The sequence below is a fragment of the Peromyscus californicus genome, unplaced genomic scaffold (assembly GCF_007827085.1).
Source record: "Peromyscus californicus insignis strain IS unplaced genomic scaffold, ASM782708v3 Scaffold_5__1_contigs__length_169319896, whole genome shotgun sequence".
In the NCBI taxonomy this organism is placed as follows: Eukaryota; Metazoa; Chordata; class Mammalia; order Rodentia; family Cricetidae; genus Peromyscus; species Peromyscus californicus.
In genome coordinates this window covers 103,774,254-103,790,710 of record NW_026294573.1, presented here as the reverse complement: position 1 = coordinate 103,790,710, position 16,457 = coordinate 103,774,254, and the positions used below count along the sequence as shown (strand labels likewise).

The following is a 16,457-nucleotide window of genomic DNA, read 5'->3' as shown; positions in this document are numbered from 1 at the left end:
AGAGCAGCGTATGCTCTTAACCACTGCGTCCTTTCCCCAGCCCCTGAAGTAGCTTAAGTCTGAATGTCGTAGAAATGAATAGGCAAAGGGAGTGGAAGACAGGAAGAAGTCCAGGTATACGTGCTCACGTCTTTGGAGAGCTGTTTGGAGGCTGGCAGAATAGTGTCCAGGCATCTCAGGTCGGAGAGTGAATTTTATAATACGTTAGCGTTGGATGCTGTGGGGAAAGACTTTTCCTGTCTTGAGAGCTCACTAGAAGAGTTAACAGGCCTCAGTTATGCTGGTTCTGCTCCAAGGCAACAGGCAGACTTTGTTCTCCAAGGCCACATTCCCAGTTATTAAACTAATAGTAAGCATGATGCACAACTGGAAAATATTGTGCCTGGCTAGGAAGCTGCTTCCTAGCAACAAGTTTTAGACGGTATGCTCTGATCTTTAATGGATAAACAATTGCCTCTGCACATCCCGTTCCCAGTGACTGATTAAAACTTAACCTCAGTTCAGGGAAATCCTAATTTAGCCAAGACTACTCTCAAACATCTTCCCCAGTTTTGAAAGAAATTTACAGGGCCAATGCCAGCAGTTGGGCCTGGGAGAAGGCAGGACATCTGGTCCTCAGCTGCCATTGTCAGCGGCTGTTGACACCTGTGCTCTCATCTGGCTGCCAGTTGTGCAGGCCACGAACACAACAGCTCTGGGCTTCCCGCCTTCTGAACTTGAGGGCTCTTCGGGATCTTGGCTTGCTAAACTTTTACATTGCCTTTTGTGAGGGGCATAGAAAACGCCCACCTGCTCTTCTGTGGGGAGCAAGGAAAAACACACCCTGGAAGCTGCCCTCAGGTGCTGTGTGCAGAGAAATGTCCTAAGAACTGCCACTTCCTTGAGTTCCACATAGCAAATGAGGCCCAGATCTCCTTCTTAGGGTTTCTGTGACCCACCTGGTGCATCCCTCACAAGCAAACCCCTTATTCTCCTCTGGACTTCTCTTCCCACACTAGAGGAATCATATCATTGGAGACTGATAAGGACGTAAAGGGCTGTGTCTGACTGATCGAAGCATTCTTCCATGCCATGTCTTTTGTTATACACGTACGTCATGCCCTGACCAATGTGTATAGCATGAACCCTGAACAATTAGAACTGATCTAAGAAATCCTAAATTAGAAGTGAAGAAAGCCAGAGGAACAGCAACTCCCAGGGAAGATTTCTCACAGTTCCTGTAAGTGCCTCACAGCTAAATCTATATATGCACATCCTCTGGCTTTTGTTCCATCCTCTTTTTTAAATAAATGTGTGTGTGTGTGTGTGTGTGTGTGTGTGTGTGTGTGTGTGTGTGTGTGTGTGCGCGCGCGCCCATGTATGTGAGTCTCCCCATGTATGTGAGTCTTCTATACAAACAAAGGCCAGAAGAGGGCATCGGATGTTCTGCAAACGGTAGAGAGCGAAGACCTTTCTCTCTCTAGTTCTGGCCAAAACTGTACTCAAGTTTCTTTCACCAAGAAGAGGAAGGACTGTGCAAAGAACCCAAGCCAGAGTCATGTGGAGAAATTAAGCAAAGGCACAGAGCAAGACGTGGCTGGAGAGTGTGGTGAGCCCCAGGGACAGTGAGAAATGAGGTCAGAGAGGTAAGGAGGCAAGACTTGGAGAGATGCTGTGCCACATCTGATCCTTGTTTTCTGCGTGGGATGGGAAGACTTGAGAAAGTTCTGCAGAATACCAAACCAGGCTGTTTTCAAGGGTCACTCTAATTGCTTTATTGAAAAGAGACTCTAGAGGTTAATGGACAAAATCAAGGTCAATTAAAGCTACTTCGACAGGCCAGGCCAGGCAGAATGGTGGACTAGGGTGACGGCAGTGGTTGAGTGGCCTCCATTGCTTCTGGAGAAATGTCAGCCACCTTCTGTGTGATTATTATCTCCCTATTAGTAGTCAGTCATCTTATACTTATCCATCAGTTTGATTACGATGTCTAGGGTGAAATTTCTTTGAATTTGTTCTTCTTAGGGTGCACTCAGGCTTCTGTGCGCTTCCCACTGCATTTGGGAGGTTTTCAGGTACCAGTCTCTCGATCATTTTCTGCTCTCTAATCTCTTCTCCCTCTAGGAATCCAGCTCTGCATACATCAGACACGGAACGACCCGTTTACTCTCTTCTCATTTTCCTCCACCTCCTGTTCTTGGGACTGAATAATTTTTCATTGATTTGGCTTCAAGTTATTTTATCATTTCCAATGTGTAGAATGTTAATTCATGGACTGTACTTTATTTACAGGTTTAGGCTGCCCATTTGGTTCTATTTCTACAGTTTCCAGTTTTCCTGCTGCAGTGACAAGCTATGTCCTAGGGGTCCACCGGGCTTTTATGTCCTAGGTCTATTGTAGAGTAAAAATGTATTAGTCACGAAGAGATTAGAAAATGCAATCAGTTATCAAGATTGAAAGCAGTCACTAGAAATCCTCACCAGGGTTACCCAGATGTGGGAATGAGTGGACTAGGGCTTTAAAGCACTTGTCATACACACATTTAATCACATGAAAGGAAAGTGTGGTGACATCAATGCAACAGATGTGTGGTCTCAGTAGATCTTCAAGTAACTTAACTTCATGCCAGAAAAAAAAAAAAACCAGTAACATTCCTTACAACACACACACACACACACACACACACACACACACACACACACACACATACAATTTAGCACTCCAGACATGTGTGCGTGTGCCATACAATCAAAATCTATCCAGCATGTGAAGAAAAAGGAAAATATTACTCGTAATTGGAAAAATCAATATAAATATATACATAGATGATAGAATTATCAAGCAAGGACATTAAATAGCCATTATAAAATAATAAATGTTATGAAGAATATAAAGGGAGAGGCATGAATATTATGAAGAGGGGAATAGAGACAAAGAAAGGCACAAAGGAAACTTCTATACTTGAAAAATAAAGGGATTGGGACACTCTGGAAGCTAAGACAGGAGGATTTCAAGTTTGATGCCAGTCTTCCTGTCTCAAAAGGAATAAAAAGGAGGGATAGAATCACAAGGAAAACACACCACAAAACCATTAACCAAAAGACTTGTGGGAGGGGGCTGGGGACATAGGTCAGTGGTACAGCACCTGCTTACCATGTGTGAGGCCCCGGGTTCAATCTTAAAGACAGTGCGGCAGGAGACTTAATGAGTTTTCTTCAACTAAAATACAGAGAGATGGCTCTTTGCCTCAGAACAATCAGTTACTGGTGATTAAATCTTTTTCAAGTACCATATTGATCTCCAATCATTAATCATTTTTAAGTGAAACATTACACCAGCATTGTAGAACAGAAATATAGTGTGAGCCTCCACAGTGAACCTCAATTTTTCTAGCAGCTACAGTTTTAAAAGTTAAAAGGAACAGTGGTAGATAAACATTATACAGTTGTCAAAGCACACAGACTGTGCAGTCCCCATAGTGAATCCTATTGGTGTGTCAGCACAGGCGTGCTCATTGTCACGGACGTACCACTGGTGGGGGACAGTGGTTATAGATGAAGTTGTGCGCAGGAAGGTCAGGAGCCATGTACTTTCTGTACCTTCCGTTCAACTTTGCTGTGAGCCTAAAACTGTCCTAAAACGTAAAGCCTTAGTTGAAAGGGGAAGAGGGTGGGGTAGCAATAACGTAATACAGTGCACATGTATAAAAGCCTCAAAAAATGTTTAAAGAAAGGAAAGTCTATTGTTTTAAAGAAGTACAAAGCGGTCAGGGCAGGTTGGGAAATAAGTTCAGCCATTGAGTCCCATGGCCCAAATTAAGATCCCAGTTTCAGAATGTTCACAATATCCAACTGTCAAGACATTCTAAATACAGTATGAAGCTGGGTGCATATAATTTCAGCACTTGATCAGGAAATCAAGGCCAGCTTTGTCTTCATAGTAAGTTCAAGGTCATCCTGAGCTATATGAGATCCTCCCTGTCTCCAAAATACAAATATAAATAAATAAATAAACACAATATATATTCGTTAATCTTATCAAGAAGACCGGGGGTTTGGAGGGGGAGCCTCAGAAGTAAAATGTCCTCACCCATAGACACAGGGCTAGTTGTGAGTAGTGTACAGTCTGGACTCAGGAGTGCATCAAGACCTTGCTCTTTGCACTAGTCATTGCTACCATCTGACTCCGAGGAAAGCTAACTGCATTTAGTGACCTGAACAGAGGAAACTGGAAATAAGCAATTGACTTCACTTCTGAACAGCAAGGTAACTCTGAAATGGATTCGCTGTCTGTTCAAGGGCTGGACAGTCCGGAAGAGGGGAAGCTCTCCTACACAGTGAATTATTAGCTTTGATTAGTAGACCCTCTGGAGCATTCTCCACCGTAGATGCTAGAGTGGCATGGGAAGACCCTCTCCAACAAACTATGAATTTCAAGGCTCTCCAAGTCTAGTCATACAAGTTGCCCTGCCCTTTTCTCTGGTATTAGGTATTAAGTATAGGTATTAACAGTGCGTGAATGGCACAGCGAGGCCACCCTGTGAGCTCGTAGCCTTTCAGCAGAGCCCTTTGACCTTGAGGGGAGGCCAGACGACACGCCTTCTTTAGGTGGAAGCAGCACTTGGACAGGATCTTGAGTATTCAGGAGGACGCAGGTAGCCGGTTCCCCCGCTGCGGTTCAGGTTTGACTTAGCCTTTGGATTTCAGACGGACTTGGTAGAGCAGTCGCCTCTCAGCCGCGGGGGCCCCCTATTACCCCGGCATACGGCAGAGGCGCTCCAAAGGGGTCTCCAGCCTCTGACTTCCCGTTTGGAGAATGCTGCCCGGGAGCCCGAGGCCGAAGGCGACACACAGCTGGCCCATAACAAAGAGCCAGGGTCCAGGGCGCGCTGCCGCCCCCCGGGAGGTTTTGGAAACTCTGAGCGGCCAGGGCGGGGCTTCGGGGCGCCGCAGCCAATCACCAGAGGTCCAAGGGGCTGGGGGCGGGGTCTGGTGCCAGCGGCTGCGGCGGCCAGGCTGGGTCCGAGCATCCCGCGGCTTCGGACCCGCCCGGCCCGGACATGGCGAGCGTCCGGGCCTCCCCGCGAAGCGCGCTGCTGCTGCTGCTTCTGGCCGCGGCGGGGGTCGCGGAGGTGACGGGGGGCCTGGCCCCGGGCAGCGCGGGTGAGTAGCCCCGGGAGCCACGGTCGGGGCGGTCCCGAGCCAGCGCCTCAGCGCTCCAAGATGGCGCGGGGCCGGGGGCGGGGTGCGAGCGCCCCCAGACCCGCGGGCCGGGTGGACCCTCGCGGGTCTGGAGCGCCGTGCGGGGGGCGGAACCCGGACCCCGCTCCCCTCGCTCGCCTTCTCCACGCTGAAGATCTTCCGAGCCCGAGGGGTGGTGACTTGGGTTCGAGGCCTTGCTCTGACACCTCCCAGACAGGGACCCCCTGCCCTGCCCGACCCTGGTGCCTGGCGGGGGTCCCTGTCAGAAAGCCGGGAGGCGCCTGGCCTCCGGATAGTCCCGCCGGGCGGACGGGATTCGTCGGTGCAGCCCTCTTCCCGCTGCCCAGCCAGTTGTTGTCACTTGATTTGACTGACTCGGCCTGAGCGGCGGTAAGTTTACAAGTGTGGGTGCACTGTCCGTCTGATCCCGGGCTGGTGGCACGGGGGTGACTACAAACCGCTAAATCACCCCGGGGCCGCCCGGCCAGCTGGAGGAGAGAGGTGTTCTTGGACTTTCATAGATCAGTTACCTCCGAGATGGAGAGGAAGCTTGACCGCTTAGGATTGTCCCGCACTTGCTCGGCTTTTGGACTTGACGCTAACTTGTGCTTCCCGGGAGACCTCAGGCTGAGAGGTGGCATAAGACGGGAGTTCCAAGTAGTTCCAGTTCAGGCCAACATATTCGGAGGAGAGGTGCAGGAGGGGTGACATTCACCTAGGAGATGAGAAAGACCAAGTGTCTACCTATACTAGCCATCAGAAGATGATTGGGGTTTGTATGACGGAGGTAATGGAGGAGTGTGTTGCCTACAGGATGAGGCACCTAGGGAAAAACAGACTCAGTCTCAACAAGGTTTTTAAGAAAATCTGTAATATTAAAATTAAGGGTTTTTTTTTAAGGCAGGCATTTGAAGAAGGGAGGGATTTTGTCAGGATTAGTTAGTTAGTTGAGTTCTAGTTTATATTTAGCTATACACTAATAAGGAAACTAATAGAAAAGGAAAGAAAGAATAATATGAATTCCTGACTAATTCACCTTACCTGTCTGTATTCTAGTTAGCCCAAAGATACGATCTGTAGAATACTGGTTAACCTTTCTTATCTCCCACTATTGTAGAGTAGGGCCTTCAGGAAAACTTAAGCAAGTTACTTTGCCTTAATCTTTTTTTTAATTTTAATATTCACATCCTTATATATGGTGCCTTCTAGATTGGCGATTCTCAAACCTGTGGGACACGACAACCCTTTAACAGGGGTCGACGAAGTCCATGGGAAAACACAGATATTTACATTACGATTCATAACGGTAGCACATTTACAGTTATGAAGTAGCAATGAAATAATTTTATGGTTGAGTGTTACTACAACATAAGGAACTGTTGCAACATTAGGAAGGTTGAGAACCTCTCTTCTAGATTTTTACTGTGAGGATTAACTGAGGTTTAGCATAGCAGACACCAAAGTGTTAGCTCTTAACTATATTTGGACAAGCCAGGTGTAGTGCTTTACAATTGCCACAAGACCCAGGCCAGCCTCAAATAATAAAAAATAAACAAAAAATGAAAAGCCGAACTGGAGAGAAAAAAAAAGAAAGAAAGAAGAAAGGAAGGAAGGAAGGAAGGAAGGAAGGAAGGAAGGAAGGAAGGAAGGAAGAAACAATGTGTGAATGTGAATGAAACACACTACATTGTAGCCCATCTTAAAAGTTCACAATGAAAGGTCCGAGGAGCTGGGCCCTGGTGGCGCAAGCCTTTAATCCGAGAGGCAGAGCCAGGGGGGTCTCTGTGAGTTCCTGGCCAGCCTGGTCTACAAAGCGAGATCCAGGACAGACATACCAAAACTACACAGAGAAACTGTCTTGAAAAACCAAAAAAAGGAGGCTGGGAAGATGGCTCAGTGGTTAGGAGCACTGGCTGCTCTTGCAGAAGACCTGGGTTCGGTTCCCAGCACCCACATTAGGTGCCGCACCTGAAACTCTAGTTCTAGGGGATCTGATATCCTCCTCTGGCCTCCAGAGGCACCTGCACAAATGTGGCATGTACACACACACACACATACACACACATACATACACACACACACATACACACACAAAAAAAAAAAGAAAAAAAAAAACCCCAAAGGTTCAAGGGGTCCTTTGACAAAGACATGTATTTGCTGAGGAGTTAGAGAACAGCAGCTGGATGTGAGTTTCTTTGGGGTGATAGAAATTATATAACTGAATATGCTGAAAATAACTGAATTAATACACTTTAAAAGGGTGAACTTCACAAGATGTGATTTATATCTCAAACCGCTGTGGAAAGAAAAAATGCGTGCTATTTAACTTTATACCACTTCGGGACACACTGGGCTAGTTATTGCCAGTAGCCCTCCCATCAAGACGTGTGTGACTTCATATAGTTTGCATTGTTCGATAAAAAGAGTAATCCCAAGTTTGATGGTAAATTGAGACTCGTTCCTCGCACTAAATTCTGGGAAGCATATAGTGTGGGTTTCTTATCTGAAGGGCATTGGATAATATAATGGACAAAAGCTTCCACTGTGGATTTGTAGAGGTCTGAAGCAGAAATTGAGAACACAATTATTAAATTGTGTTTCAGTGAAGGCCTGGTTTGTAGTCCTGTTCATACGGTCTCATTTCCCCTCTCATTATCCAAGATTGTCTCCTCTGGTACAAAGCTTTCCAGGTCACTGACCCCTTCTGCAGTATCTGCCCTGACTGTTCTATTCTTGGGGGTGAAGGTAGCCGAGTGCTGCAGCTTGCTCAATGATTATCTCATTGGAGGATGGGATAAGAGCCCGTGCTGCAGGCTTGGGGACTGTGTCTTATGGCACCTTAGTGGCTCTGTTTCTATTTAAGACGTTTTGTAAGAATACAAAAGAGAGAGAGATGGGTAACATTAAGGGCCAAGTTTCAAGGAGTTGACATTTGAGGGATTATGTAATAGCCTAGAATCCAGAAAAAGAATGTCATGAATTTTAAGTTAGGAAAAGGAAACGCCCATCTGGAGGAAGTAATAAAAAGCAGATTTTCTTCCCACTGACTCTCTTGGCCCATAATGTAGAAAGAGTCAGGGCTAGTGACAGACCAGATGTGACAATTCACCCTGGTGTACTGTTGGAGTTCGTCTAGTGACAGACCAGATGTGACAATTCACCCTGGTGTACTCTTGGAGTTCGTCTAGTGACAGACAGATCCTACAGTCTCTCCTGGTATACTGTTGGAGTTCATCTAGTGACAGACAGATCCTACAGTCTCTCCTGGTATACCATTGGCGCCACTCTCTTGAATCCATGGACTTAAGCAGTCTTTCATCATTCCCACTTGTCACCGTCGTAGAAGAAAGTGAGAAGAGGTCAAGGAGACGGATTTATTTATTATAAATGTGACTGTTTAAAAGGGCATGATGGATTGAACTGAGGACTGTTTATTCAGGAAATGCTGGGTGGTTACTGGATGTCAGGCCCTGTGTTAGGCACAGAGCTGATGCCTTCAACTTACGTTCTGTGGGAGGAGAACTCGGTAATATATGGATAAACTGATTTCTGGGCATAAGTCTGGTCTGAAGACACTAGATCTCATGGTAACAGAACTGTAAGGGAGAGTGTTTCTTTCTGTAGAGTTGACAAGAACAGCCTCTTGGAGAAGGTGAAGTTGAGAGAGAAGATGGAAGGCCGTGCAGGTGCTGTCCGTGTGAAAGGGGGGCTGGGGTTCAAGAAGAACAGAACCGTAAGACAGACAGACCAGAAAGCCTCTGTAGTTGAAACATAGTGAGCCAGAGTGGAGGCTAGGGCTAGATGGTGCCTAGCTTTGCTGGAACCATCTGATTTTATTCTGTGTGCGAATAGAAATCAAGAATTTTCCATAAGGGAGATATGGCTTGATTTATATTTTATCCACTGAGCCATCTCTCCAGCCCCACTGATTTATATTTCAGATCACTCTTGCTGAAACCTGAAGTAAAATAAAATAAAGCAGTCATTATATACAAAAGAGTAAAAGGGTAACTAGAAATCCGCTACAGTGTTTCAAACAGACACCAGATATGGGTGGCCCACACTTTTAATCCCAGCTCTAGGGAGGCAGAGGCAGGTGAAGCTCTTTGAGTTCGAAGCCAGCCTGGTCTACACAGTGAGTTCCAGGACAGTCAGGGCTACATAAGGAGACCCTTTCTCAAAAACAAACACAACACAACCAGACCAATAGAACCCCGCTATTTCAAACAAGATGCTGGTGATTTGTAAGTGTTTGTGGAAGTAGAAGGAAGTCAAGATATATTGTTGATGGATTGATGTGGGAATGATGGAAGGAAGAATTATGGGTCCTCATTGGTTTGGTTTGCTGTTGCTTGTTTTTATCTTAAATGACTTGGTAAAAGTGATGCCCCTTTCTAAGGTAGGAAAGATGGGAGAAAGCAGTATTGAGGAAAATTGGCAGGTGAGGCAGAAACAGAGTCAAAAGATTCACTTAGGGGGCTAAGGATGTAGCTCAGTGGTAGAGCATCGAGAATGGACAAAGCCTGAGTTCAGTCCCCAGCACTGGAGAGGGTTGGGGGCCAGAGCAGGGAAAAGAGAAAAGTTCCGTCTTTGTGTATGTTTAAGACATATTAGGAGTAATTGACTGGCCCAAGTATTTGTTAAGCTGCTAATAGTGCTGGAAACCATAGCCCAAGTTACAAAGTGGTTTGGAAAAATAGAAGTGTTCTCTACTCTTGTGTGGCTTACAGTTTAGCGGGAAATTCATACTTTTAACATCACCAGAAATCTAAGCATAGTGGCACATACTGGTAATACCAGAACTAAGGAGGTAGAGGGGCAGGGGGGTTTCAATTTTGAGACCAGTCTGGGCCACCTAATGAGGCCCTGTCTTAAAATGAAACACATAAATCCCCAAGAATTGCAGGATGTCTACATTGCTAACACATGATTTAATTAGCACTTATCGGTTTAAATTTCAAGTCTAAAGAATATATATATATATATATATATATATAAAGAAAAACTGATTTCACCAAGCATGTAGCACATGAGATGGTAAATGCTGCAAAGCTTGGAGATAACACCAACATTGCCAAGATTCAGGCATTGTAGTATATGCTTGTAATTCCAATACTCAGTGGGCAGGGTGGGAGAATTGCAGGTTTAAAACCCACCTGAGCATCCAGGCCATCCTAGTTCTTTGTGGGAGGAACATGTCTTCAAAGCAAATGGGTGGGAGTGGCACACAACAGACAACTAGAGGTAGGTAGCTCAGTCAGTGAAGTGTCTGTCATGTACGCATAAGCACCTGAGTTCAGCTCCCTAGCACTCACATAAAAAGTCGTGCACCAGCATACGTCTATAATCCCAGCACTGGGTCTTGGGTGTGGGTAGAGGAAGTGGATCCCTGGAACTCACTGGTAAGGTCCAGGCTCAGTGAAAGACTCTGTCTCAAAGAAAAGGAGAGTGACTGAGAAGGCCCTCAGACATCAGTCTCTGACCTCTACCAACATGTGCACCCACATGTGTGCACACACATATAAATGATTTTCTTTTTAAAGCCATATGTGATAGCACACACTTGAATACTAGCACTTGGAAGATGAAGGCAGGAAGACCAGGAGTCTAAAAGTCATTCTTTTCTATATGAGTTGGAGGTTAGCATGGGCTATATGTGACCCTGTGTCAACAAAATTTTAAATATATATATGTATATATAATATTGAGAGAGACATTCTAACCAAGAAATATGTCATTGGGAACTAAATTTCATACCATTAGATCCTTGTTTATGTCGGGAGCCCTGGAGAATGAGGAAGGGAATTACCCAAGACTACTGAAAACTAGTATCAAGCTGTTTACTGAATTGTGAGTGCATCACCGTAATGTGGTACTGAGATGATGAAGTGGGAGAAAATGTCCTGTACTTCTTTTATTGTTAAAAGGAAATTCTGGGGCTGAGAGATGGCTCAGAGGTCCAGAACACTGGCTGCTCTTCCAGAGGTCCTGAGTTCAATTCCCAGCACCCACATGGTGGCTCACAATCATCTATAGTGGGATCTGATGCCCTCTTCTGGCATAAAATCAACAGAGCACTCATATACATAAAATAAATCTTTGAGAAAAAAAAGATTCTTAAAAAAGGCAGGGGGGATTCTATGGGCCTGGAGGAGTGGCTCAGTGGTTAAGGGCATTTACAGCTCTTGCAGAGGGCCTGAATTCTATTCTCAGTACCCACATCAGGTAGCTCAAAACCTCCTGTAACTCCAGCTCCAGGAGATCCGACACCCACTTCTTGCCTCTATAAGCACCCACCTACATATAACATACACACAAAGACATGTACACACATAAATGAGAAATAAAAATAAACCTTTGCGGGGGCATGGTTAACAAAAAGGCTGGAGAGATGGTTCAGCAGTTAAGGGTACTGGCTGCTCTTCCATTCCTAATTCCCATGTAGCTGCTCACAACCATCTTAACTCCAGTCCCAGGGGATCTGACGCCTTCTTCTGAGCTCCATGGTCACTGCACAAGCAAGGTACACAGACAGACATGCTGACAAAACACCCATCCACATTAAATAAATCAAGTGTAAGGGCATAATGCAACAGAGCTGTGTTAGCTTTTAACTGAGCAGTATACCAGAGGCTTACAGTCAGTCTCTGATACCAAAAGAAGCCCTGTGAACGGACTGGAGAAGAAGAGCCCAGGGCTGAAGGTTCCACTCCTGCCACTTTGATTAACCCGAAAGTCAACAGCCACATTAGACAAGAAAGGCTTAGTGTGTGGGATCTGGTAAATGTACATTTTCCTCACTAAAATGATTAAGGTTTAAGGAAGGGAAAACTAGAAAAAGATCTGGAAATTTTAGAGTCCAACCAGCAGAAGATAGGCGGCTGATTAAGAGTGACATCACCATGTCTCTAAAAACAGGGAAAAATTAATGTGGGTGTCGTATTGATGGTCGAACCAACTGAGGACATTGCAGTCTTGACAGTGGTGGGGTAATCTGTAATTCAGAAAGAAACCAACTGTGTCTGGTTATATGTATGGGTAGAGAGGAGCAGTGTGACAAGATGTTAGCAGTACTGAGTGTGTGCTGGGTGTATGAGTAAGCCTTTACTTTTGGCTCTTCCTTGGCTGATAAAATATATAAATAAATGCATATGCATGCATATCTTTATGTCTTTGTTTTGGGGAGACTAAAGGGGCTTTTAAATGGTCTTTTTAGACAGTCTTCCTCTGTAGCCCAGGCTTGTCTCCATCTCATAGTGAGCCTCCTGCCTGAGCCTCCTAGATGTGAACATAAAAGACCTGCAGCACAGTGCCCAGTTTATGTTGTCAAGTAAGTGTGACAGTTTGCATGACTGTATTTATAAGTTAAAGTTATAGTTGTCATTTACATATTTTTAGTGGTCATCACTTTTTAAGTTGTCTTTTTTTTTTCGAGACAGGGTTTCTCTGTGTAGCTTTGCACCTTTCCCGGAACTCACTCTGTAGCCCAGGCTGGCCTCGAACTCACATAGATCCACCTACCTCTGCCTCCCGAATGCTGGGATTAAAGGCGTGTGCCACCACTGCCCGGCTTCTAAGTTGTCTTAAAAGTCAAACTTTATTTAAAAGATTTCATATACTAAAAATAAGATTCTATTTTTTAGAATTTATCTTTTTATTTATAATTTCAGTATTAGCCCAATTTTTTTTCCTGTCAGTAGTGTAGGATAGATATGAATATATATGTTCTGTTTTAATAGTTTTTTAGCATGTACTTATTAGAGGACCTATTTTTTTATTTTTAATGATTTTTTTTTATTTTATGTGCATTGGTGTTTTGCCTATATGTATGTCTGTATAAGGGCTTCAGTCCCCTGGAACTGGAGTTACAGACAGTTGTGAGCTGCCGTATGGGTGCTGGGAATTGAACTCGGGTCCTCTAGAAGAGCAGCCAATGCTCTTAACCACTGAGCCATCTCTCCAGCCCAGAGGACCTATTTTCTTCAGCACAGAACACAGGAATGGCTTTGCAATGACAAAATTGAATTATAGCTTTTGGGAGGCTGCTGTGGAAAAATCCCTTTTAACTTCCAAAAGCCTGTAATTCTAGGGGTCTTTATTTTTAGGTTACGGCGTGTATTTGCTTCCTTAAATGCTAGCTGGCCTGAGCAATTGCATTTTCCGAGTGTAGCTAGAGCATGTGCCTGTGCTCGCCTGCTTCTGAAGTTTGCATGCGGTTTCCAGCAGCAGCCAGGCCATGGTGTTTCAGATTACTGGATCATTCTGCTCGAATATTCCCAGGCTACACCAATTCCTTCTTAAAACCAGCAAGCATGGCCTTTAGCAGTTCCCTTTTGGTTTTCATTAATTTTATAATCAGAGTCTGAGACTAAAACTGCAAGATGACATCTGTATCTCTTTAATGAGGATAAAACCTATGCTTGTTACTCTCATGTCAGGTTTTGTTTTGAACGTTTCTCTCCTTGTCCAGTTCCACTTTATGACAATGAGCAGAGTTTTAAACGACAACACATTAGGCGAACAAACAGGCGGGTTAGAGTCCAGTTACAAAACGGACGCTTTCTGGAAGGACTTGGTTGTGGAGAACAGTAAGCACTGAATTTTTGTCCCCACTCCTCCACCACCCCAGTTATAGTGAGTGGTGACCCAGTTGATCCATTTTAGTTATTCTAGAAAAGATAAAGACCTGTAATTACTACTTGAATTGCATTTGGGTTTTTCATATTCTTAGTGAAGGTATATGAACTGAGTATGGGTGTACATTTATTTCTTAAAAAGGATGTAGTGCTAAAGATTAGAATAAGGTTTTTTGTTCAAAAGGAAGAAAACTGTGTTCTAATACAGTAAGTGCCCTGTTCACAATCAGCGGGGGCAGTGTGATGGGCCAGGCTCCCAGGCCTGTTGGAGGTGGCCGTCCTTCCCGGGGCGGAAGTGTACCATTAGAGAGGAATGCTCGGTGAGAGGGAAGGGTTATTACTGCAGGACTCAGGCTGCCCTCTCATCCTTTTTGTCTGAAGTGCCAGAAAAAGCTTTTGGAAAAGCTAGAAGGAATATGCCAGAATGTCAGCAGAGATTGTGGGGGGCAGTTGGATTAGAACTCATTTTCTTTTCATCTTTATTTTCCAAATTTTGTGGCTTCTTTTTGTGTATAATTTTTTTTTTAAATTTTAGCTTTGTGCCAACACAGAAACACAACTGTCACCTCAAAAAGGATAAGTGATAGTTTATTCTGAAGCCACATATAAGTGGCCATGGCCCAGGAACATAGAGTTAGGTTACCCCAAATTCCATGTTCCAATGCTGTAACAATTTGGTGAAGTTTGTATAGTAGCAGAACAAAGAAAGTCATAAATCAAGGCCCTTGCAAAGACATTGGCGGGAACGTTAAGCAGTTGGGTTGAAGCAAAGCAGTAACTTCTGGAGGCCTCAGATGACGTTCTTAGCCTCTTGGTTGGTGAAAACTAGGATTTTGTTAATTCCAAAAAGTCACAGGGTGTTTAGGGGCTAAAGATAGCCCAAGATAAATTATAGTTAGACTCTGGACCTGCAATATTCCAACCTGTCCACCGTCACTGACGTGAACTGTTAGTCAGCATTGCAGAAGGGTCAGTTGAAGGTGCAGTTACTTTCTGGAAGCTTCTCATTTGGAAGTCACTCCACAATAAATTTGGCTTTCACTATTAAATGTAAAATGAGGGGGGGCATGTTCTGTATTTCTATTTTAAATAAAACCTCCAGTTGCTATCACTTTTAATTAGAGTACATTTTATGGCTGTTTTAAATAGGCCTTTGCTTCAAGGAACTTTCTTTCAAAAATTCCTCAGCCCCAATCAGACTCCTGTCTGCCTGGTTGTTTTCTTTTCGTTAAGTCCGTGTTTATTGGGACCATATGTTACCCTGAGTTATCTTTGCTCAAAATCAGCTGGATTTTCTGCTCTCAGATGACCTTTGTGTTAGAGGGTAGTAGGAAGTGGCAGCTTCTATAGCACTTCAGAAGAGCACATTAGGTCAGGCAAGGGCCTTCCCCTTCCAGTGGGGCTGCAGAGAGAGCCTTTGGAGCTGTGGGGGACGACTTGCTGTGAGGGGATCTCAGGAATGTTGGGCCTTTCCTGGAGTTAGAGGGCTGAGAAAGGAAAACTGATTAATACAAGGCCCTCTTCACCCTTGTAATCAAGACGCTTTTTTCCTTCTAAAACATAGAGGGGTGTGTGTGTGTGTGTGTGTGTGTGTGTGTGTGTGTGTGTGTGTGTGTATTTAGACTTTTCTTTCCATTTTAGATTGACATTTCCCCCCTTAATCCCCCTCTGTAACCCAGGCTGGCCTTAACTCCCTCTGTCCCCTCTGTGCCAGCCTCCCGAGGGCTGGGATTGCAGGGCTGCATCATACACCAGGCTGTGCTTGAGAATCTCTAAGTCAGACACTGAGGACTCACAGCTTTCACAGAGAATCGCCAGGAGAAAGCTGGCCCCACAGCAGGCTTTCATGAAGACCGATTGTCCAGTACCACCACAGGCCCTGCCACTGCTTTGTGCAGAGACTGTTTCCAGTGCTGAGCTTAGCAGCCTTTTAAGTGAGATCTAAGATTTCCTTTTTTATTCACTTGTTTATTCATTCTTTTTTTTAAAAGATTTATTTATTTATTATGTATACAATGTTCTGTCTGCATGTTTGCCTGAAGGCCAGAAGAGGACATCAGATCTCATTATAGATGGGTGTGATCTGACATATGGTTGCTGGGAATTGAACTCAGGACCTTTGAAAGAACAGTCTATACTCTTAACCTCTGAGCCATCTCTCCAGTCCTGTTTATTCATTCTTTTCTCCTCCAATACTAGTCCTATTTTCAATTTAAAAACCAGTTTTATCTCATTTATGTACAAGAATTGTAGATTTTATTTGAATGGAAGATTACGTTGTATATATTACTATATGTGCACACATATATAGGTTTACATATATTTAAGCCATTGTACCAGATGTAGTTGTCTAAAATGTGAGTTTAAAAAAGAAGCCTGAGCCAGGCGGTGGTGGTGCACACCTTTAATCCCTAATTGCAGCACTCAGGAGGCAGAGGCATTGTGGATCTCTGTGAGTTCAAGGCCAGCCTGGTCTACAGAGTGAGTTCCAGGAAAGGCTCCAAAGCTACACAGAGAAACCCTGTCTCAAAAAACAACAACGAAGAAGAAGGAGGAGGAGGAGGAGGAGGAGGAGGAGGAAGAGGAGGAGAAGAAGCAGCTGCCTGTGTGAACACAATTTAAAAACCCATGTCTACGGTT

At 44.5% G+C, this 16,457-nt stretch overlaps 1 protein-coding gene across 3 annotated transcripts in view; it reads left to right on the top strand.

Moving 5' to 3' along the window:
- Positions 1-2,662: 2,662 nt before the first annotated feature.
- Positions 2,663-16,457, top strand: part of Reck (reversion inducing cysteine rich protein with kazal motifs) — a 76,150-nt gene continuing 62,355 nt past the window's right edge. For 2 of the 3 annotated variants that reach the window (XM_052716017.1, XM_052716016.1), the window contains exon 1: positions 5,029-5,142. Coding sequence is in view for 1 of the 3 variants with exons in the window: in XM_052716015.1 (XP_052571975.1) it covers positions 5,040-5,142 (103 nt within the window). In the remaining 2 variants the exon portion in view is untranslated. Of the gene's footprint in view, positions 5,143-16,457 lie in introns of all 3 variants that reach the window. The other variant, XM_052716015.1, reaches the window with a different exon arrangement.